Raw genomic sequence first — 16,518 nt, 5'->3', positions numbered from 1 at the left:
AAAGTGGGAGTCAGGGGACCAGGGCTGGTGAAGAGGACAGTGGAGACATTCCTGCCAGGCACGTGAGGACACTGTGCAGGGCTGACCTTCCGGGACAGTACCCTCTCCCGTTGCACTCAGACAAGGCTGAACAGGCCCACTTGTCTACCACTGCCCAGGGAGCCACAGGCTTTTACTTTTTAAAACATTTTAATAAAATTAACAAATAAATATTCTAAATCATACGGGCTACAAGGGTAAGGAGTAGAGGCCAGAGAGACAGTCTCCTCCAGGAAGAAGGCCCCTGGTTTGAAGCTGACGCTGCTGGCCTGGGAAGGGGCACATAATGGTGAAAGGGGTTCTGGGCTTTTGTAGTCTGTCCCTCTCTGGCACAGGCGAGGCAAAGGACAAAAGGCCCTGGAGGAAGCAGTGACCCTCAGGAGCAAGGGGAGAGCTAGCTTGTAAGACAAGGGAGGGAGCTCAGTGGCCTGTGGGGCGAGGGGAAGAAGTCTCTGGCAGCTCTCGGTAGCACTCACTCTCGGACGTAGACCCTGGTGCACACAACGTCGTCTGCTGTCATGGTCTGGAAGGATAGAAGTTAATTAGCTGGTGAGGCCCCTGGCACCTTGGTTTTAAAAGGGAAGGTTGAGAGGTAGATAGATGTCTTTACTTCCAAGACCAAACAGGCAAGAGCAGATGCAAGGGTGCCTGGGCATCGCTGCTTGGGATCCTCCTGGGGATAGCCTACTGGGAAACTGTGGGCTCCTCCAGGTGCACTTTCCTTACACAAAACAGCCCCATCAGGAGGTTGAGGAGAATGGCCACAGCCACTTTTGGACCTCCTGCAGCCTGTAGCCTGGCAGGAGAAGGCTGAAGGCAGCAGGGGTTTTCCAAAAGATGGGAGGGGCAGTGCTCACCAGGATCAGCTCTCCATCATTGGTCAGTTCTCTGGTCCAGGAGGTCTTGGGGCCCTCGCCCTTCAGAAGCCTCTGCTCACACACCATTTTGTTTTCACTCTCCCATTTCACCAAACTCTGCAAGAGACCAGAGGCCAAATGGGTTGAGCTTACAGTAAGGGCCAACACAAATGAAAGGAGACAGATGCTTTTCCAGCTCTCCGAACGTCCAAGGACTCCTCTGTGAGAGTAAAGAGTCTAGGAAACCTGGACTCTGAAAGAAAAGCAGGGCAAATAGGTGCTGTGTCATGGAGGTACCTCCCTGTTCCTCACCTTACAGGGCCTCCCATCCACAGTCTGCTCCTCAAATTCCTCGCCAATCTTGAAGTTAATCTCCGTGGTTCGCACAGTGGTGGAAGTTTTGATGTAGAAAGACTCACCCTCCTGCTTGATCTCTACTGTTGGCTTGGATGCTGCCGCCACAGCGATCTTCCTCAGCATCATATTCACCCCTGCAGGGACAGAGGATTGGTCCCCATCACACCCTGTCATGAGACAGCTGGAAAAACCCCATTGGAGGCCTGATAGTATGTGTGGGGGGGCAGTGTGTGGGGGGTCATAGGATTGGGGTGGTGATAAGGGGGGCAATAGTAAAAGGCTGTAGGGAGAGGAAGGAGGGGCAGAAAATACTACCTGGGCTATGGCCAGTAGTGGATAGGACTCACCAAGTTCCAGAAACCCACTCTTAGCATCCCGAGGGGCAGCTTCCCCCACGGGCTACCTGGTAGGCTTTCAGTGTACCTCAGTCTGGCCTTCTACCACAGGGCTGGAGAGCTGCTGAGGTAGGCCTATCAGAGCTACTATGTGCCCTGTGCCCACGTGCAGGGTAGACCAGGCAAGCAAGGGTCCTTTCCTCTCTGCCCCAGCTATCTACCCTGTTTGGCACGAAGTTAGGTCCTTATTTGCACAATCTCTGCCCCTCCCAGAAGCGAGAAGCAGATTCTCAGCAGAGGGAGATGCTTCCTCTCCAGAGAACCAGAGGCTTGGGGAATAAGTTCTAGAAGCTAGGATACTCCTGCTCCAGGCTGAGTAGAAGACAGCTCAAGGTTTTCCAGCTTCAGATTCTTCAACAGTCAAATGGAAATGGTTTCTTCAAATTGTCCTACGGCTCCATGTTTAAGAACTTAAGAGATACAGGGTTAAGTTCAGCTTCATATTTTCTGAAAACATTATTGTAGATAGAAGAAACCACAAAGACAGAGGCATGGTGAGAGGATGATAAAAATAAGAAAGGGATTGGAGATGGCGGCACACGCCTTTAATCCCGGCACTCGGGAGGAAGAGGCAGGAGGATGGATCTCTGTGAGTTGAAGACCAGCCTGATCCCAGACTGAGTTCCAGGACAACCAAGACTACACAGAGAAACCCTATCTTCAAAACAAAACAAAACAGCAAAACCCAGAATATAGTGAATCCCATTATTTCATGCAAGTGATAAATATATGCAAATGAAAAAGAAAAAGCCCAAACTAGGCTTGGACAAAGTTCCCTGCACCAGAGGTCCCTGTGGTGGCTCCTTCAAAGGAATTCCCTGCCGTCCTGAGGAGAGGGGAGGGGAAAAGGGAGTGTCCCCACTGACTCTGGTGTCTCAAGCCCCAAGATGTTCTAGGCCCTCCCACTTCACCTATGTGTATTCAGAGTCTCTGTGTCCTCCCCACCTCCCAGTTTTGAAGAGGCCTGTGAAGATGGAGAACATCCCCATCCTCCTGCTGGCACAACCACAAGGTAGGGGCACCAACATGAGGCTCTGCCCCTCTCTCTACACCTGTCTGTGGAGGTGAAGGAGAACCAATCCTTCAAGGGTTCAACAGGGGCAAGAAACTCAAACTGACATCACCCCCACCACACACACAAATACCCATGTATCCCATAGCTCTGGGATAGTTCCGAGAAGAAGACTGACACTACACTAAGCCCCTAAGCTGACTCACCCAGTCTCAACAAGAAGCCAGGCTGTGTTGGCCCTAACTATCATGGAGCCCCAAGCCTCCTCCATAACATGGACCCTTGAACAGGGACTGAGGAGTCTGCAGAGACTGGGTTCAGAAGATGACTCCCCACCTTGTCCTTGTCCTCTGCAGAGCTGGGGGCCTGGCTCAGATGACCTTGGCTGACACAGGACAGTTTGTGTAACAGGCCTGTTTTCAATTTGCCCCCTAGCAAGTCGCGTGGCTCTAAGAGACCCTGTGGAGAGGACAAACATTCTGAAGGCAGATAATATAATAGGGTTGGGCCTTTCTTTCCAGCTGGAACCTGGGGATGATGCCAGGCTCCTACATCCACCAGGGAGCAGGGCCAGAATTCAGAGCTAATGGGAGACAGAGCAAATGGGGAGGGGGGAGCAAAATTTTCTGAAAAGAAAATTTCTATCCTTTGATCTTTAATTTCAGCAGGGGGGGGGCAAGAAGAATGGGTATGACTTAAGAATCATTGCGGTTAGCTGACACAAAGAACTAACAGCAAAGACAGATGAGAACCAAGGCCCTACTGCCCTCACAACATTCCTTTTAGCTCCAGATTCACTCTTGTATAGTCTCTGGCTCTTCAGAGGGTATCCCCCTGCTTCCCAGCCCAGTCTGGGTTTCTCTCCAGTCCAGAAAAGGAAGGCATGTTGGTCCTTAGGCGCTGGAGCTGTTTCCACTCTCTGGAGTGGTTAACTCCATCTCTCCTCAGATGTCACTCCTTTCCTATACCTTCTAGACCGGTCCCAACATGGAGGGCAGCAGAAATTGGGCAGGGAAAGGCCGAAGGGCCGTCTGGGTGGATTCTGAGTTCCCACCCTTGGCTAACAGCCCAGCTGCGCTGGGTGCAGCTGGTCCCTGACTAGGAGGGACTTTTAGAAATGGGGATTGGCGTTTCACACGAGGGCATTTGTTGAAATCTAAGAAAGTGGTAATTGTCCAGAGCGATTTTAGGGCTTTGGAGCCGCTTGCTGTAGGAAAATATTTGTCTCACAGGTGGGGGTGGGGTGGGGAGAAGGAGTGGAAAGTGCAAGAGGGGGAGGGTCCCGGAGCTAGAGCGGTGGACCACCTGGTGGGCGGAGCCAAGTGTAGGGGGTGATGGACCTGTCGTGGGGATTGGGTTACTGTTAGGGTAAGTGGAAAGAGCTTGGAATGTCTCCTAGGGCTCCCTGCCTGGATACCGGATTCTCAGAGTTGAGCCAGGTGCCCTTCTGGTCAGCAGGTCCAGGCGGCCTCCCTGGTCCAGGCGCCGAGGCTAGCCAACCCCCCACCCCCAGACCACACCTCATGCTTCTGGTTTCTACTTGATTCACAGGCTCTGAGTCACCAATGAAGCTGGCACTGGTGGGCGCCCAGCCTCCGAAAGTAGAATTTAAGAGTCCAGGACCTGGTGCCCCAGGACCCAGGGTATCCGGCACGCCCCTTTTCTGGGATGCAGACTCCCAGGCGCCCACCCACTGATTCGGTCTCCTTTTCTTTATGGCCTTCGCTTCCTTGGCTCCAAGGACTCCAGAGCCCTTCTTGCCCTCTCCCCAGAGCTCGAAAACCTTACCCAGAGCTTTGAGCAATTCCTCAAAGTTTTCTGATCGGATGATTTTCCAGTTGCCAGAAAAGTTAGGCATGGTGGCAATGAAGTGGCTTTCTCTTTAGATCCTCAGCTGGAGCACTGGACGCTGAGTCTTCTAGCCCAAGATACTTCGCTGCCCCCTTTGAGGAATTAATCCTTCCACATGGGGTCCGAGCCGCGTGGAGGACAATTGCAAAGCTGCTGGGCGCCAGCGCTCCAGGCTTTTATACCCAGCTGGTGCATGAGGCGGCCCCGCCCCCGCCCCGCCTTCCACTCCACCTGGGGGCCCTGCTCTGTGGCCACCTCACCCCAATCCTTTCCGGAATCCCGCCTGTTTCTAGAACTGTGGGTGGGTCTACGGTTCTCTAAGGGCCAAGATACCCTTCTCCCGCATCAGTAGGCGGACGGGGAAGCGTCAGAAGACAAGCACAGGGTTTGTGCCTCTGGCAAGAACAGGGCACGCCTCGCCTGGTCATGGATGCTCCGATCTCACGGTCTGCAGGGCGAACGAAGGTCCTTTTTCACCAGTTCCTACTAGCCCTCTACGAGGTGCTCTGGACAGCTCGGCGCCAGACATCTGGAGACCCCACCAGAGCAGTAACTGGGGCCTTGCAACTGGCAGTCGAACTCGGACTTCACTGGAGCCTGAGCTAAATCCAATGAGACAGTGTTCTTTTGGGTGACTGAGAGGTACCGCTCTGTCCTCCACCCCCTGACTCAGCTCTGGGTTCGAGTAGTGCACACTCACACTCGAGGCAACTCATTCATTCCTCCCCAAGCACTGGATGGACAACGAAGGGTTAAAAGCTGGAGTCCCGGGCGCAAGGCTAGGAGGGCAGAGGTCACAGCCAATCACTTGACACGACTCCTTTATTAAGGAGCTTTCTCTGTTGCTCGGCTTCCCGGGCCATGAGGAGGCGGAGGCGGGCCCCCCACCCCCGGCCCCCGAGCCCCCTGTGCGCTGCTATGCTACTGGGATTGGGGGAAAGGCTGGCTGCGCGGGGAGGGGGTGGGTCTGGGTGTAAGATGTCCATATCCTGAGCTGAAAATGCGGCGGACCTGGCACCTACGAGGATTTATTTATTTTTATTTTATTTTTTAGTGGGTGAAACATTAGTGTAAAAGGGACCAGGAGCAGAAAGAACAGGCAGGGCCTGGAGGCACGCGGGTAACCAGAGGCCAGAAACAACGCCGCTAGGTGATGGAGCGGGAAGCGCTCACCCTTGGCGTCCACCACCAGCCTCCTGGGATCCTCTCTGAATCCCCCACAGGATCTCAAACAAGGTCCCCTACCTGACCCCTCCTTGTCTGCGTGGCCAAAATTGGAGCCGGCAGCTCTGACCCGGTGAACCGAGAACTGACAGTCTTTGGTGGGAATCGAACTGAGCCGTGGAATTAACCTCAACGCCAAGCCAGACAGTGTCATGCGAGTCAGGCCTAGGTCGAGGATGAAGGAGGGAGGCTGCCTCTCAGAAGGGCTTCTGAACCGCCCCCACCTCCACCCCTGCCAGCCCCGCACAGCCACCACCACCCAGAAGGGAGAGGTTCCAGATTTTAAAAAGGGGAGCTCTTTGGGAGTGGAGGGAATTTAGGGGCCATAGGAAGAAAGAGGACACCAGGGAGGGCATTTTCACCGCAAACAGCTGCAGAGGTGGGGAGAAAGGGAAACCCTGGGTAACATTCTGGAGCGCCCCCCCCCCACTACGCCCCCAGCGCCGCCTTACTGTAGGTACAATGAGGGGTTTTAGGTTGACAGTGAAATCCAGCTTCTAATCCAGCTTCCCTTCTGCGGGAAGGCAGAGATCCAGCTTCCCTTCTGCGGGAAGGCAGAGATCAGGCGCCTGCTGCCCAGTCCTCCAGTGTCCCTACCTCTTCTACGGGTTATTGTGTCCATCTCCACATCTCCAGACTCCTGGAGCCCAGAGGCAGGAAAGCTCACTCTTACTCGGATGGCTTTCTCCCTCGTGTAAGAGAAAAAAAGGCAGGGCATGCCCTCACTCTTCCCAGGAGCTTTGACCTTAGAGTCATCGGGATGAAGATACCTAGACTAGGAAGGAGGCCTGGGATGGTAGTTTGGAGGAGAATCCCAGAGGCTAGAGCCTGGGAGGAGGTTCCCCCTGATGGAAGTGGGAGCCATGGGCCCACTCCCTACTCTTCATCCCCACCACCCCCTCCTCTAGCAACTGGCTACGATTTTCAGAAACATAAGACAAAGGGAAGTGGGACTGGGCGGGGAATTTCTTCCAGATGTGTTTGTGGTTTGGCTGCTCAGGGCCAGAGCTCCAAGCACCCCAACTTGAGAGTGAGGGTGGGGGCAATATGCTGACTGGCTAGGGCTGGGGGTTTCAGCCTGCTGGAGGCAGGGGAATAGCAGGGGTGCTGAGATGAGCAGCTGGGAAAAGGAGACACTGAGGGATGAGGGGGCCTGGAGGCACTAGGGGGAGGGCTTACGGAGATGGATATGGATGGGGGATGCAACCGACAAGGGGCAGGGGCTAGGGCCCCAGAGCTGTGTGATGGGAGGAGCTGCAGCCAATAAGAGTTCCATGCCCAACCACTGGCTTTAATTTCCCACTGGGATCAATAAGGAAAGGAATTTCCCGGTGCCTCTGGCCTTTCAATTATAATCAAATCTGCTGCAGCTCTGCCCCAAGTGACCCCATTCCCATGATCACACCCCTCGTGGGGCTCCCTCTCCCGCCAGAAGTTTGAGACACAATAGGGAAGCAGAGGCAAGCAGAGGGTGGAATGAGGAAGAAACAGACAAGCTCAGGAGAGTAAAAGAATATTCTGGTGCTTTGTTCCATTGTGTGGCTAGGAGGAAGGCTGAGAGCAGAGGAACAGAGATGGGCTGAGATGGCAGGAAGGAACAAGTGTGGGTAGACTGGGTGTGCTGGAGGGCTGCAGTATGGGACTTGGAATAGAAGGCATTCCTGCCCTCTACATCCCTTCCCCTGAGGCTGTGTAGGAGATAAAGAACCACCCAGTCCATCATGGAAAAGGCCAGGGTCCAACAGGTGATAGGTGGAGTAGGAAAGTCACAAAATCCCCACACTCACCCTCAACCAGAACTAGAGATTCTCTGCCAAGGTCAGAACTGGTGGTGGATGTCGCTCAGGCCAGTGCCTCTGGTGGGAAAGTCAGCCAGGCTGGTCTGGGCACTTGCAGGGGGTGATGGGGCCGTTTAGTTAGTCTTGTGTCTCCTGAGCCCTTGTATCCTCAGGGCTCCACTGCACAGAGAGCTTAGATCAAGCATCCTCCCTCCCATTAGGCTCCTCCATGAAAAAAGGATTCTTGTGCTTTCTCCTGTCTCCCTGGCTTAAACCAGCCTTTGTCACTGTGGCAGAATGGAGGGCAATAGAGCCCCAAAGTGGAAACACAGGGTCAGGGACCTAGAAAGGAAGCAACTCACCTCCCAAAAATTTTGGGTGCAGGAGGGAACTCCCTGAGAATTAGGAAAGGAGGATAGAGGACCGGGAGGAACCTGAGGTTAAGGGGAGATTCCACCCAAAGGCAGAGGATGCAATGGCATGCAGGGCAGACCTTTTGCCAGGTCTGGCAAAAGGAGGCAAGTAGGGCCAGCAGGACAGCACAGGAGCCTGAGAGGAAACAACCGGAAGGGCTGAAGCAGGAGGAGCTACCCCAAGTCAGAAGAGGGTCTGTACAGCACCCAGGCGGGGCCTCTGTTGTTCTTGGCTCTGCCATGCTTTTCCCAGCTCCAGCTGCCAACGCTCTCCTGCTCTCCTCAGGGCTGGGCTGGGTTGGGCTGGCTGAGCCAGGAAGACAGGAGGGTGGGGTAGGGATGCACTGGCTGAGGACGTGTCCAGACTGAGTCTCAGTCCCCTGCATGGAGACTGACCTGCAGTTACACTTGGGTTGGCTCTAAGGTCTGGTTCCTAGTATTGTATCCATCTGCCATTAACACTGTCTTGCACTCAGCCCTAGGAGCCAGGAGAAGAGGGATGGGACTGTAGCCATGGGCAAGCCCTACAGTTTTTATGACACCTGGGGAAAGTGGCCTGTTCTGAAAAGGACACACAGCTCTGGATGGCCCAGCCCCCTCCAACTCTGCCACTTTGCCCAAGGCACTGGGTCTGGAGAATCCCAATTCAGTCACTTCCCTGGTGCTGCCTTTCCTGCCCTCTGAGGTAGGAAAGAGAAAAAGAGCTGGAATCTGGGACCCTCCTCTGATTTCCCATACCTTTCAGATTATCTGGTGCCTGGAGGAAGAAGGGACAGAGGCAAACAGCCCAGATACTGGGCCTCTCCCCCTACCGTTGACATCTTGAATCAGCAGAGATAAGCAGGGTTACAAGACTTTAGTCTGGGCATGGAGATGATTCAGTGGTTAAGAGCACTTGTGCTGCTCTCCCGGAGGGTTTAATTCCTAGCACATATATGGTGGCTCAGTCTTTTTCTAATTCTAGCTCCAGTGGATTTTTTTTTTAACTTTATGTGCACTGGTGTAAAGGTGTCAGATACCCCGGAACTGGAGTTAGACAGTTGTGAGTTGCCATGTGAATGCTGGGTATTGAACCTGGTTCCTCTGGAAGAGCAGCCAGTGCTTTTAACCACTGAGTCATCTCTCCAGCCCCAGTTCCAGTGGATCTGTTGCCCTCTTCTGGCCTTTCTTGGTAGCAGGCATGCATGCAGTGCACAATATACATGCAGTCTAGCACATACACATAAATTGAGTAACAATAAAGCTTCAAATTATCAGAATCTGGTTCCTTAGCCAAGCCAAGGCCTTGCTCTCCATCTCCACTCCTATCTCTTCTAAGAGCAAAGCCAGGTAGCTGGTAAGTGGGCGGGGGTAGGGGGAGGAGAGGAGGCCCCCCACAATGACCTAGATCTAGTAGTTTGTTCTGGGCAGTGTGAACAAAATGGGCAAAAGATGTATGAAGTGGTTAAGTTCTGTTTTTCTTCCCTGTGGGTACCAGCTTTGGAAAATGTCAGCTAGCAAAGAAAAACTATACTACCCCAAACTCCTACTTCATCTGGTCTGTCAGGGCCCCAGGCTGTCTCACTCCCAAAGGGCACTGACCTGAGGCCTATGAATTTGTTAGTCTAGCAGAGCATGTATGCTGTCCTAATGATGCCCCCAACTTTCTACTGCCTGCCACTCTGCTACTAACTTGGGCCAAGTCATCTAGCCAAGTCATCTAAGTGGGAGCTTTGGAACCTGGAGATTAGCAAGAATATGTCTCTGGGGAATTAAACAGGCCAGTATTTCCTGGATTTCATAGCTGCCAATTGCCTTGTTACTATCTCATGGTCTTGGTCTCACACCTTCCCAAACCCTGGTAGCACTGGTTTCCCAGTGATCTGGGTTGTCAGTGGTGAGTCTTCCTACTATACTAGTAGCTGGCTCAGAGCCAGAAATGTCCTAGGGCCAGGGCTCACAAGGATACCTTGTTACCTACTCTGCCAGCTAGCCCAGTACAAGGCAGCCAGTCTGGATTCTCTGGGTGTGGGCTCCAGTTCCCTCAACAGCAGCCAGATCATGGCATTCCTGCCTTCTTCCTCTTTTGAGTTATAATCGGGGGGCCTCTCATAGACTATTTATAAGTAAGTAATCAACTATGCAGGCTAGTTTTATGTCAACTTGACACAGGCTAGAGTCATTTCAGAGGACAGAACCCCAATTGAGAAAATGCCTTCATAAGATTGGGCTGTAGGCAAGCCTGGAGAGCATTTTCTGGTAAAGGAGGGCCCAGTCCATTATTAGTCAGACCAGGCCTGGGCTGGTGGACCTGGGTTCTGTAAAACATATAAAAATAAATACATAAATAAATTAATTAATTAAATATGCAGGTTGTGCTGTGGCCAGGCAGAGGTGGTGCACGCCTTTGATCCAAGCACTTGGGAGGCAGAGGCAGGCAGATTTCCAAGTTCAAGGCCAGTCTAGTCTACAGAGTGAGTTCTAGAACAACCAGGGCTACACAGAAATATCCTGTCTCAAAAAAACAGGACAAAACAAAAGAAGCAGGCTGAGCAAACCATGGAGGACATATCAGTAAGCACCACCCCTCCATGGCATCTGCATCAGCTCCTGCTTCTAGGTTCCTGTCCTGTTTGAGTTCCTGTCCTAACTTCCTTCAGTGATGGTCTATGGATATAGATGTGTAAGCCAAATAAACCCTTTCCTCTCAATTTGCTTTTGGTAATGGTGTTCATCATAGCAGTAATAACTCAAACTGAGGCACCAACTGAGCAGGATTCTGTTGTGTAATATTTAACTAGGCAAAGATGGAGATGGGTTACATTTGTTTATGCTACATTTGTTTTAACTATGTAAAGATGTGTTGCACTTGTGTTAATTAAATAAAATTAACCTGGGCACAGAGAGACAGGGTTAGTAAGTAGTTGATGGGAAATAGAAGGGAGGAGCATAGGCGGATTTATTAGTTGAGGTGGTGTGGAGTTCAGGGATACCAGCAAAGAGAGAAAGGTAGCCAGTTGCTACTCTAACTGAGCTACCTTTGAATCTTGAGTTTTATTAGAATGATAGAGGTTTAGGTAAAGCTACCTTTAGTGGCAGCAACAGAGACCTTGTCTGAGGAATAGAACTCCACCACCACCACCACCATGGCCTGAACAGTCTTCCTGCTAGTAGGTAAAATAGCATTTTAGTGCTCCAACCAAGTGCATAATCACACAGAAGGAGGGGTCACTCCAGCCAGCTCTGGAGTGGGCCCCTCTGCAGGGGCATTCACAGCAGGTGGCTGCCACTTGCCAGGACTCCTAGAGAAGTCAGATTTGGTGAGATACTTGGGAAATCCTTTAGGAGAGATCATTCTCCAGTTAAGAGTGGAGAACATCACAATGCAGGGTGCTAGGACCCTGTATAAGTGCTACTATGGATAGTTTGATGGAAAATGTAAATAAGGGAATAAATGACCTAGCTGTGATTGACATGTTGATTGTAATTACTATCAGTTTTCTCCTTTAAAAGGTGGTGTGATAACTGCCAAATATAATTTGATAAGATACAAGCCTTAGAAAGATCTACTAATAAAAACAAGAAAATATTCACACAGAGACAGAGGAATTTGCAGGGGGGAACCTACAGAAACATTGCATTATGAAATTGAAGAGGAGTGGCCTAACATCATTTGAACACCAATCTTAATATTTCCAGTTACCATACAAGAATGACCACCAGATGATAGGAACCCTCAAGGTTATGTAGAAGTTAACTGGAATCCTGTAGAAATTTTAGATTTGAGATTTAGGAAGGGTATGCAAAATAGAATTCAGAATATGTATTGAGTTAGGGGAGAGATTATATTTTTGTTTCCACAGGATATGAAAGCCTATGGATCTTTCAAGGTTAACAGGTCAGGTTTGATTGAGGGAGACCTGACAATCTTGGCTACAGATATGAAGAAGTAAACCAAGAAAAAAAAAAAAAACTACAAGACAGGTGACATACAGACTGATCATTCTGCATGGGAACAATTCTGAGACTGGACAACAAATGTTATAACTAGTTTTCCCAGAAGTTGACCACCATTATCTCAGTTTTCTCAGGATCTCCTGGAGATGCTGCTGCCCTCAGACAACAGGAAGCAGTCTAGACAACGCAATGCCCACATTTCCAAGAGGTGGATTGAGTGATGTTTGGTCATTTGATGGGTTATGGATATTTGTCGTCATTTAGGGGGATATAGGAAAATAAGATAAAAAGACAACTATTAACCTAAAATATTTTACATTGGTATTAATTTTGTTATACTGATACAAATTTAAAGTTATTTTTTATTATGCTGTATGTTTCTACTCTTGTTTGGGGTTTGTCCTCCTGCAGCTCATTTAAAAATGTAATATATAATTAAGAAATGCACATTAGTAGTTAATTGTCTATAATAATCAAACTTATCATCATGTTAGGTATGTTTTTAAGGTTAAACAGATATATTTTAAATAGACAAGCTTCAAACATTTCAGAGACCTAGAGAATATTAAGATGTTTAATAACCTAAAGCTTTTCATGACAGTGAGACATGTCTGCTCCTGACAGTACCAATCTACTTCATAAAAGAATGATGGGCATCAAAGAACTTCCATATAGAGTTTGCTTTCATTGTGGCAAAGCTAGCCATTTGAGCAAGAAACTGCTCTTGCCTTGACTGCTGACAATATGCTATACAAACTGGACAAGCAGGACACAAAGGAGAAAGACTGCTAAACTTTGCCAAGCCAAGGTGGGGCAGTCTTTCCTTAGTTATGATAGGAGGTAAATCGGGTATAGAGCTACCTTTAGTGGCAGCGATGGAGAGCCATTGTCTGAGGGGACGAATTCCCCCAGGCTACAGTCTGAATTAAGCCATTTCTATTACTTTCTTTGTTGTGATTTTATTACCTCATCTCCATAGTGCCCATCCTGCTTGCTCTGTATCCCTGGCATCTCCCTTTCTTGCCAGCATTCTTGAAACCTAGAAATCCTGCCTAGCTATTGGCCTTTCAGCTTTCTATTAAACCAATCAGAGTGAAATATTTCACAACACTAGATCATCACTCTGGGGTACTGAAGGATATGTGGGACCTAGACATTGCACTTCTATGCAATTCTTGTGTGCACATGTGTTCATGATACACATGTATATATATGCCAGTCCACATGTGTGGGGACCAGAGGTCAATGGTGGGTGGGTTTTGATTTTTGTTTGAGACAAGGATCTGTCTCTATATAGCCCTGACTATTCTGGAACTCACTATGTAGATCAGGCTGCCTAGGAACTCAGTAATCTGCCTACTTCTGCATCCCAAGTGCTCAGATTAAAGGCATGTGCTACCACACCCAGCTTCATCTTATTTTTGAGATAGGATCTTTGGCTGTCCAGTGAGCTCCAAAAGACCTGTCTCTGCCAGCACTGATTACAGGCATGTGCTGCCACATCTAACTTTTACATTGGTGCCAGGGACCTAAACTCAGGCCTTCATGCTTGTACAGCATGTGTCTCATCAACTGACCCTCTATCTTCCTAGACCCCAGAATTCTTTACCCTCTCTGGAAACCCTAGGCATTCTGTACACCTTCACAAAAGGGCATAGGGTTGCCACTATCTCTAGTAAGAGGAGAACATCATACATAAAAAGAGAAAACCAGCATGGCTAAATGATGGGAGGGTCGAGGGTGGGGATTACTACAGAACTCATACAGAAGTTTTTCAGGCGTGGGTCACTGTGACAGTGAGTTGGGATCCCCAGGACCTATGTAAAAGCTGAGCTTTTCCTACTAGTGCTACTAGGTATCACTTGCCCATTTATTCTCTGCCCCATTGACTGTCCAGAGTGTCTGCAGTCAGCCTCTACCCTTGACCATACCTGCTTGGGTCCACCACTCTGGACAGAGGCAGCCTCTCTCACAGCAGCTAAGGGTAAACCTATACTAATTTGTTGCATTCCTCTGCTCTAGATCCTATTGTGGCTTTCTGCTTGGATGTAATGTAAAACTCCAAATCCTTCTCATGTACAGCAAAGTCCTGTTATCTGCCTATGTGTTTTCCCTCCTTCTGACCACCTACCCTTTCCATCTTAGCTTACCCTGCTCCGGTCATGCAGGCTCCCTTGATGGTTCCTTACACACACAAGCACACATCTGCTCCAAGGTCTTTACACAACTTGCTTCCTCTGATCTTTTAGGTCTCTGCATAAATGCCACCATCTCTAAGAGCTCCTCCTAAGACAAGTTCACATACTGTTGTGTGTGTGACACACATATATGCCCCCTTTTCTTCATACCATCAACCTTGCCTATAAGTACCTCAGTGTCTACTGACTCTCAAATAGTATTTTCATGCTCTCACCTTGACTGGAGTCTGGATTTCGCTTTTTTCCTCTCCTCTCTAGCTCATTCTCTGTTGCCAGGCAGACCACAGAATAGCTGGAATTACAGGTCTACACCAACAAAGTATAGTTCAGCATCTGCCACATTCTCAGTCTGAGTACTACAGACATGCTCAGAACTGGGAGAAGCAAACTGCTACAAATGAGACACTTTCCTCCCACCCATGGGTTTATGAGTGCATCTGTATGTGTCAATGCATGTGTGTGAAGGTGCTCAAGCTAATTACTGAAGGCTGTGAGCTGCCCGATATGGGTGCTAGGAACCAAACTTGGGTCCTCTATATGAACAAGTGCCTCTAACTGCCAAGCCATCCTACATGCCACTCCATTTTTTTTTTTTTTTTATTTTTTAGACAGGGTCTCACTATGTAACCTTGGACTAGCCTAGAACTATATAGAACAGGCTAGTCTTGAACTCAAAGGGATGTCTGCCTCTGCCTCCCAAGTGCTGAGATTGTATGTGTACAAGCATGGGTATAATGTATATGCAAGATATGAGAAAGTTTCATAAAGATCCAAAGAAGACTGCCAGATAAGTGATGGGTGCAAAAGCCTTGGAGCAGATGTGTGCTTTTGTGTTTAAGAACCAAGCAAGTCATGTGCCACATACCTGGCTGTTTTGTGTTTTAGATTTACTTTTGGGAGGGCAGGAACCTTTAATCCCAGCAGAGGTTGACTCTTGTCTTGGGAGTTTTTGGCCAGCTAGGTCTACATAATGACTATATAGCAAGACCTGTCCCAAATCCTCAAACCTTGTGATCTTCCCATCTCTGTCTCATGAGTGCTGATGAGTGCTGGAATAACAGATATGAGCCACTAAAACCCAGCTTTACCATGTTGGTTCCAAACTTTAGTTTTCGGCTATAGGTCTCCTTAATCTGCTAAACGTATCTGGTCTAACCACCTGGCTATCTTCAGACAGCTCAGGAAGTCAGGAAATACCCACCTCATTTCCCTCAAACCTATTTGCTCACATCTATTGATGAATCCTTCACTGCTGGTCTTGCACCTTGGTTCATCTGTTCATTCTCTTGCCCCAATCACCTGGTCCTGCTGATGTCACCTACTGATACTCACATGCTCCTCTCTCCAGATAACTCACCTCTTGGCCCTTCCCCAAAGCAGCTTCCATATAGTCCCAGTATTGTCTTTCAGAAACACAGACCTGTTCATTACTACATTAAATATTGGCTCTGGACAGCAAAATGCATGGTACACTGAGGTTTCCTGGCTCTTCTTAGCCAAAGACAATACCATTTCCGGTGTCTAGAACCGGACTCATGTCGTGCTAGTTGCCACTCAGATGCAAATTCAGGGCAGGGACTTCTGGCCTACTCAGCAAATCTGAGTGCCAATGCTGCCAACCTTTTACACTTGGCCTGGGAAATATTTCTTACCTTCTTGGTTTTAACTTTAATCTCCAACTGTTAAGTTTGAATACTACCTTGAGGGGCTGGAGTAGTGGCCCTGGGTTTGATTCCCACATGATAACTCACAACTATCTACAAAGCCAGTTCCAGGGGATCTGATACACTCTAATGGCTTCCACAGGCACCAAGCACACAAATAGTGCACTGACATACATGTAGGCAAAGCACCCATACAAATAAAAAATAACCTAGCAAACCCCCCCCCAGCTTAGAGTGACATGGTGCATCTCAAGGCCTCTCAGTATAGTGCACGGCACAATGAAGCTCCCATTGAGAACTGCATTCTTACTGTATCTACAGACATCACCCCTCAGAAACTAACACCAGAACTCAGGATTGGGGACAAAACCCATTAAAACTCCAAGAACTAAAGTAATTTCATTGCCACAAATAATTAAATGGCAAAATGAAACCACGAAGGAATGGAGATAGCTTTGAAGAGTAGGAATAGTACGGTTGGATAGACCCATGACTCAGCTTTTGGAGATGAGGGTGTGTACCACTAAGGAAGAGCTGGCTGACAAGCTTCCTCCCCCACTCTGTCCCTCCTTTATGCCCACAGATTCACTCCGCTGGTCACATTCCCTCTATATGAGGGTGCCTACATGGCTCAGGGTATCACTTCACAAAGGCTTACCAGAGCTTTAAGTCATCCAATATATATGGTCTTCATTGAGAGCCATCCAGAGATCCTAGAATCCTCTTAGAGAACTACACAGCCCTCTACACCATTTAATGTGAAGCTTAAATAAATAAATAAATAAATAAATAAA

At 49.1% G+C, this 16,518-nt stretch overlaps 1 protein-coding gene across 1 annotated transcript; it reads right to left on the bottom strand.

The window, feature by feature from the left end:
- Window positions 1-170: 170 nt before the first annotated feature.
- On the bottom strand, window positions 171-4,653 carry Crabp2 (cellular retinoic acid binding protein 2). The gene is made up of 4 exons (XM_051199112.1): window positions 4,449-4,653; window positions 1,209-1,387; window positions 897-1,013; window positions 171-562 (listed from the first exon to the last, which is right to left on the bottom strand). Exons 1-4 carry the CDS (start codon window positions 4,516-4,518, stop codon window positions 512-514), a joined length of 417 nt encoding a protein of 138 aa, XP_051055069.1. The 5' UTR covers window positions 4,519-4,653; the 3' UTR covers window positions 171-511.
- Window positions 4,654-16,518: the final 11,865 nt, after the last annotated feature.

Source organism: Phodopus roborovskii, unplaced genomic scaffold (assembly GCF_943737965.1).
Source record: "Phodopus roborovskii unplaced genomic scaffold, PHOROB, whole genome shotgun sequence".
Lineage (NCBI taxonomy): Eukaryota > Metazoa > Chordata > Mammalia > Rodentia > Cricetidae > Phodopus > Phodopus roborovskii.
This window is presented reverse-complemented; position numbering and strand designations above follow the sequence as displayed.

Coding starts and splice junctions, on each gene's coding strand:
- Crabp2 (XM_051199112.1), bottom strand. CDS start 4,518: ATGCCTAACTTTTCTGGCAACTGGAAAATCATCCGATCAGAAAACTTT. Junction 1,014..1,208: donor TGGATGGGAGGCCCTGTAAG/GTGAGGAACAGG, acceptor GGTCTCTTGCAG/AGTTTGGTGAAATGGGAGAG. Junction 563..896: donor ATGATGGAGAGCTGATCCTG/GTGAGCACTGCC, acceptor CTATCCTTCCAG/ACCATGACAGCAGACGACGT.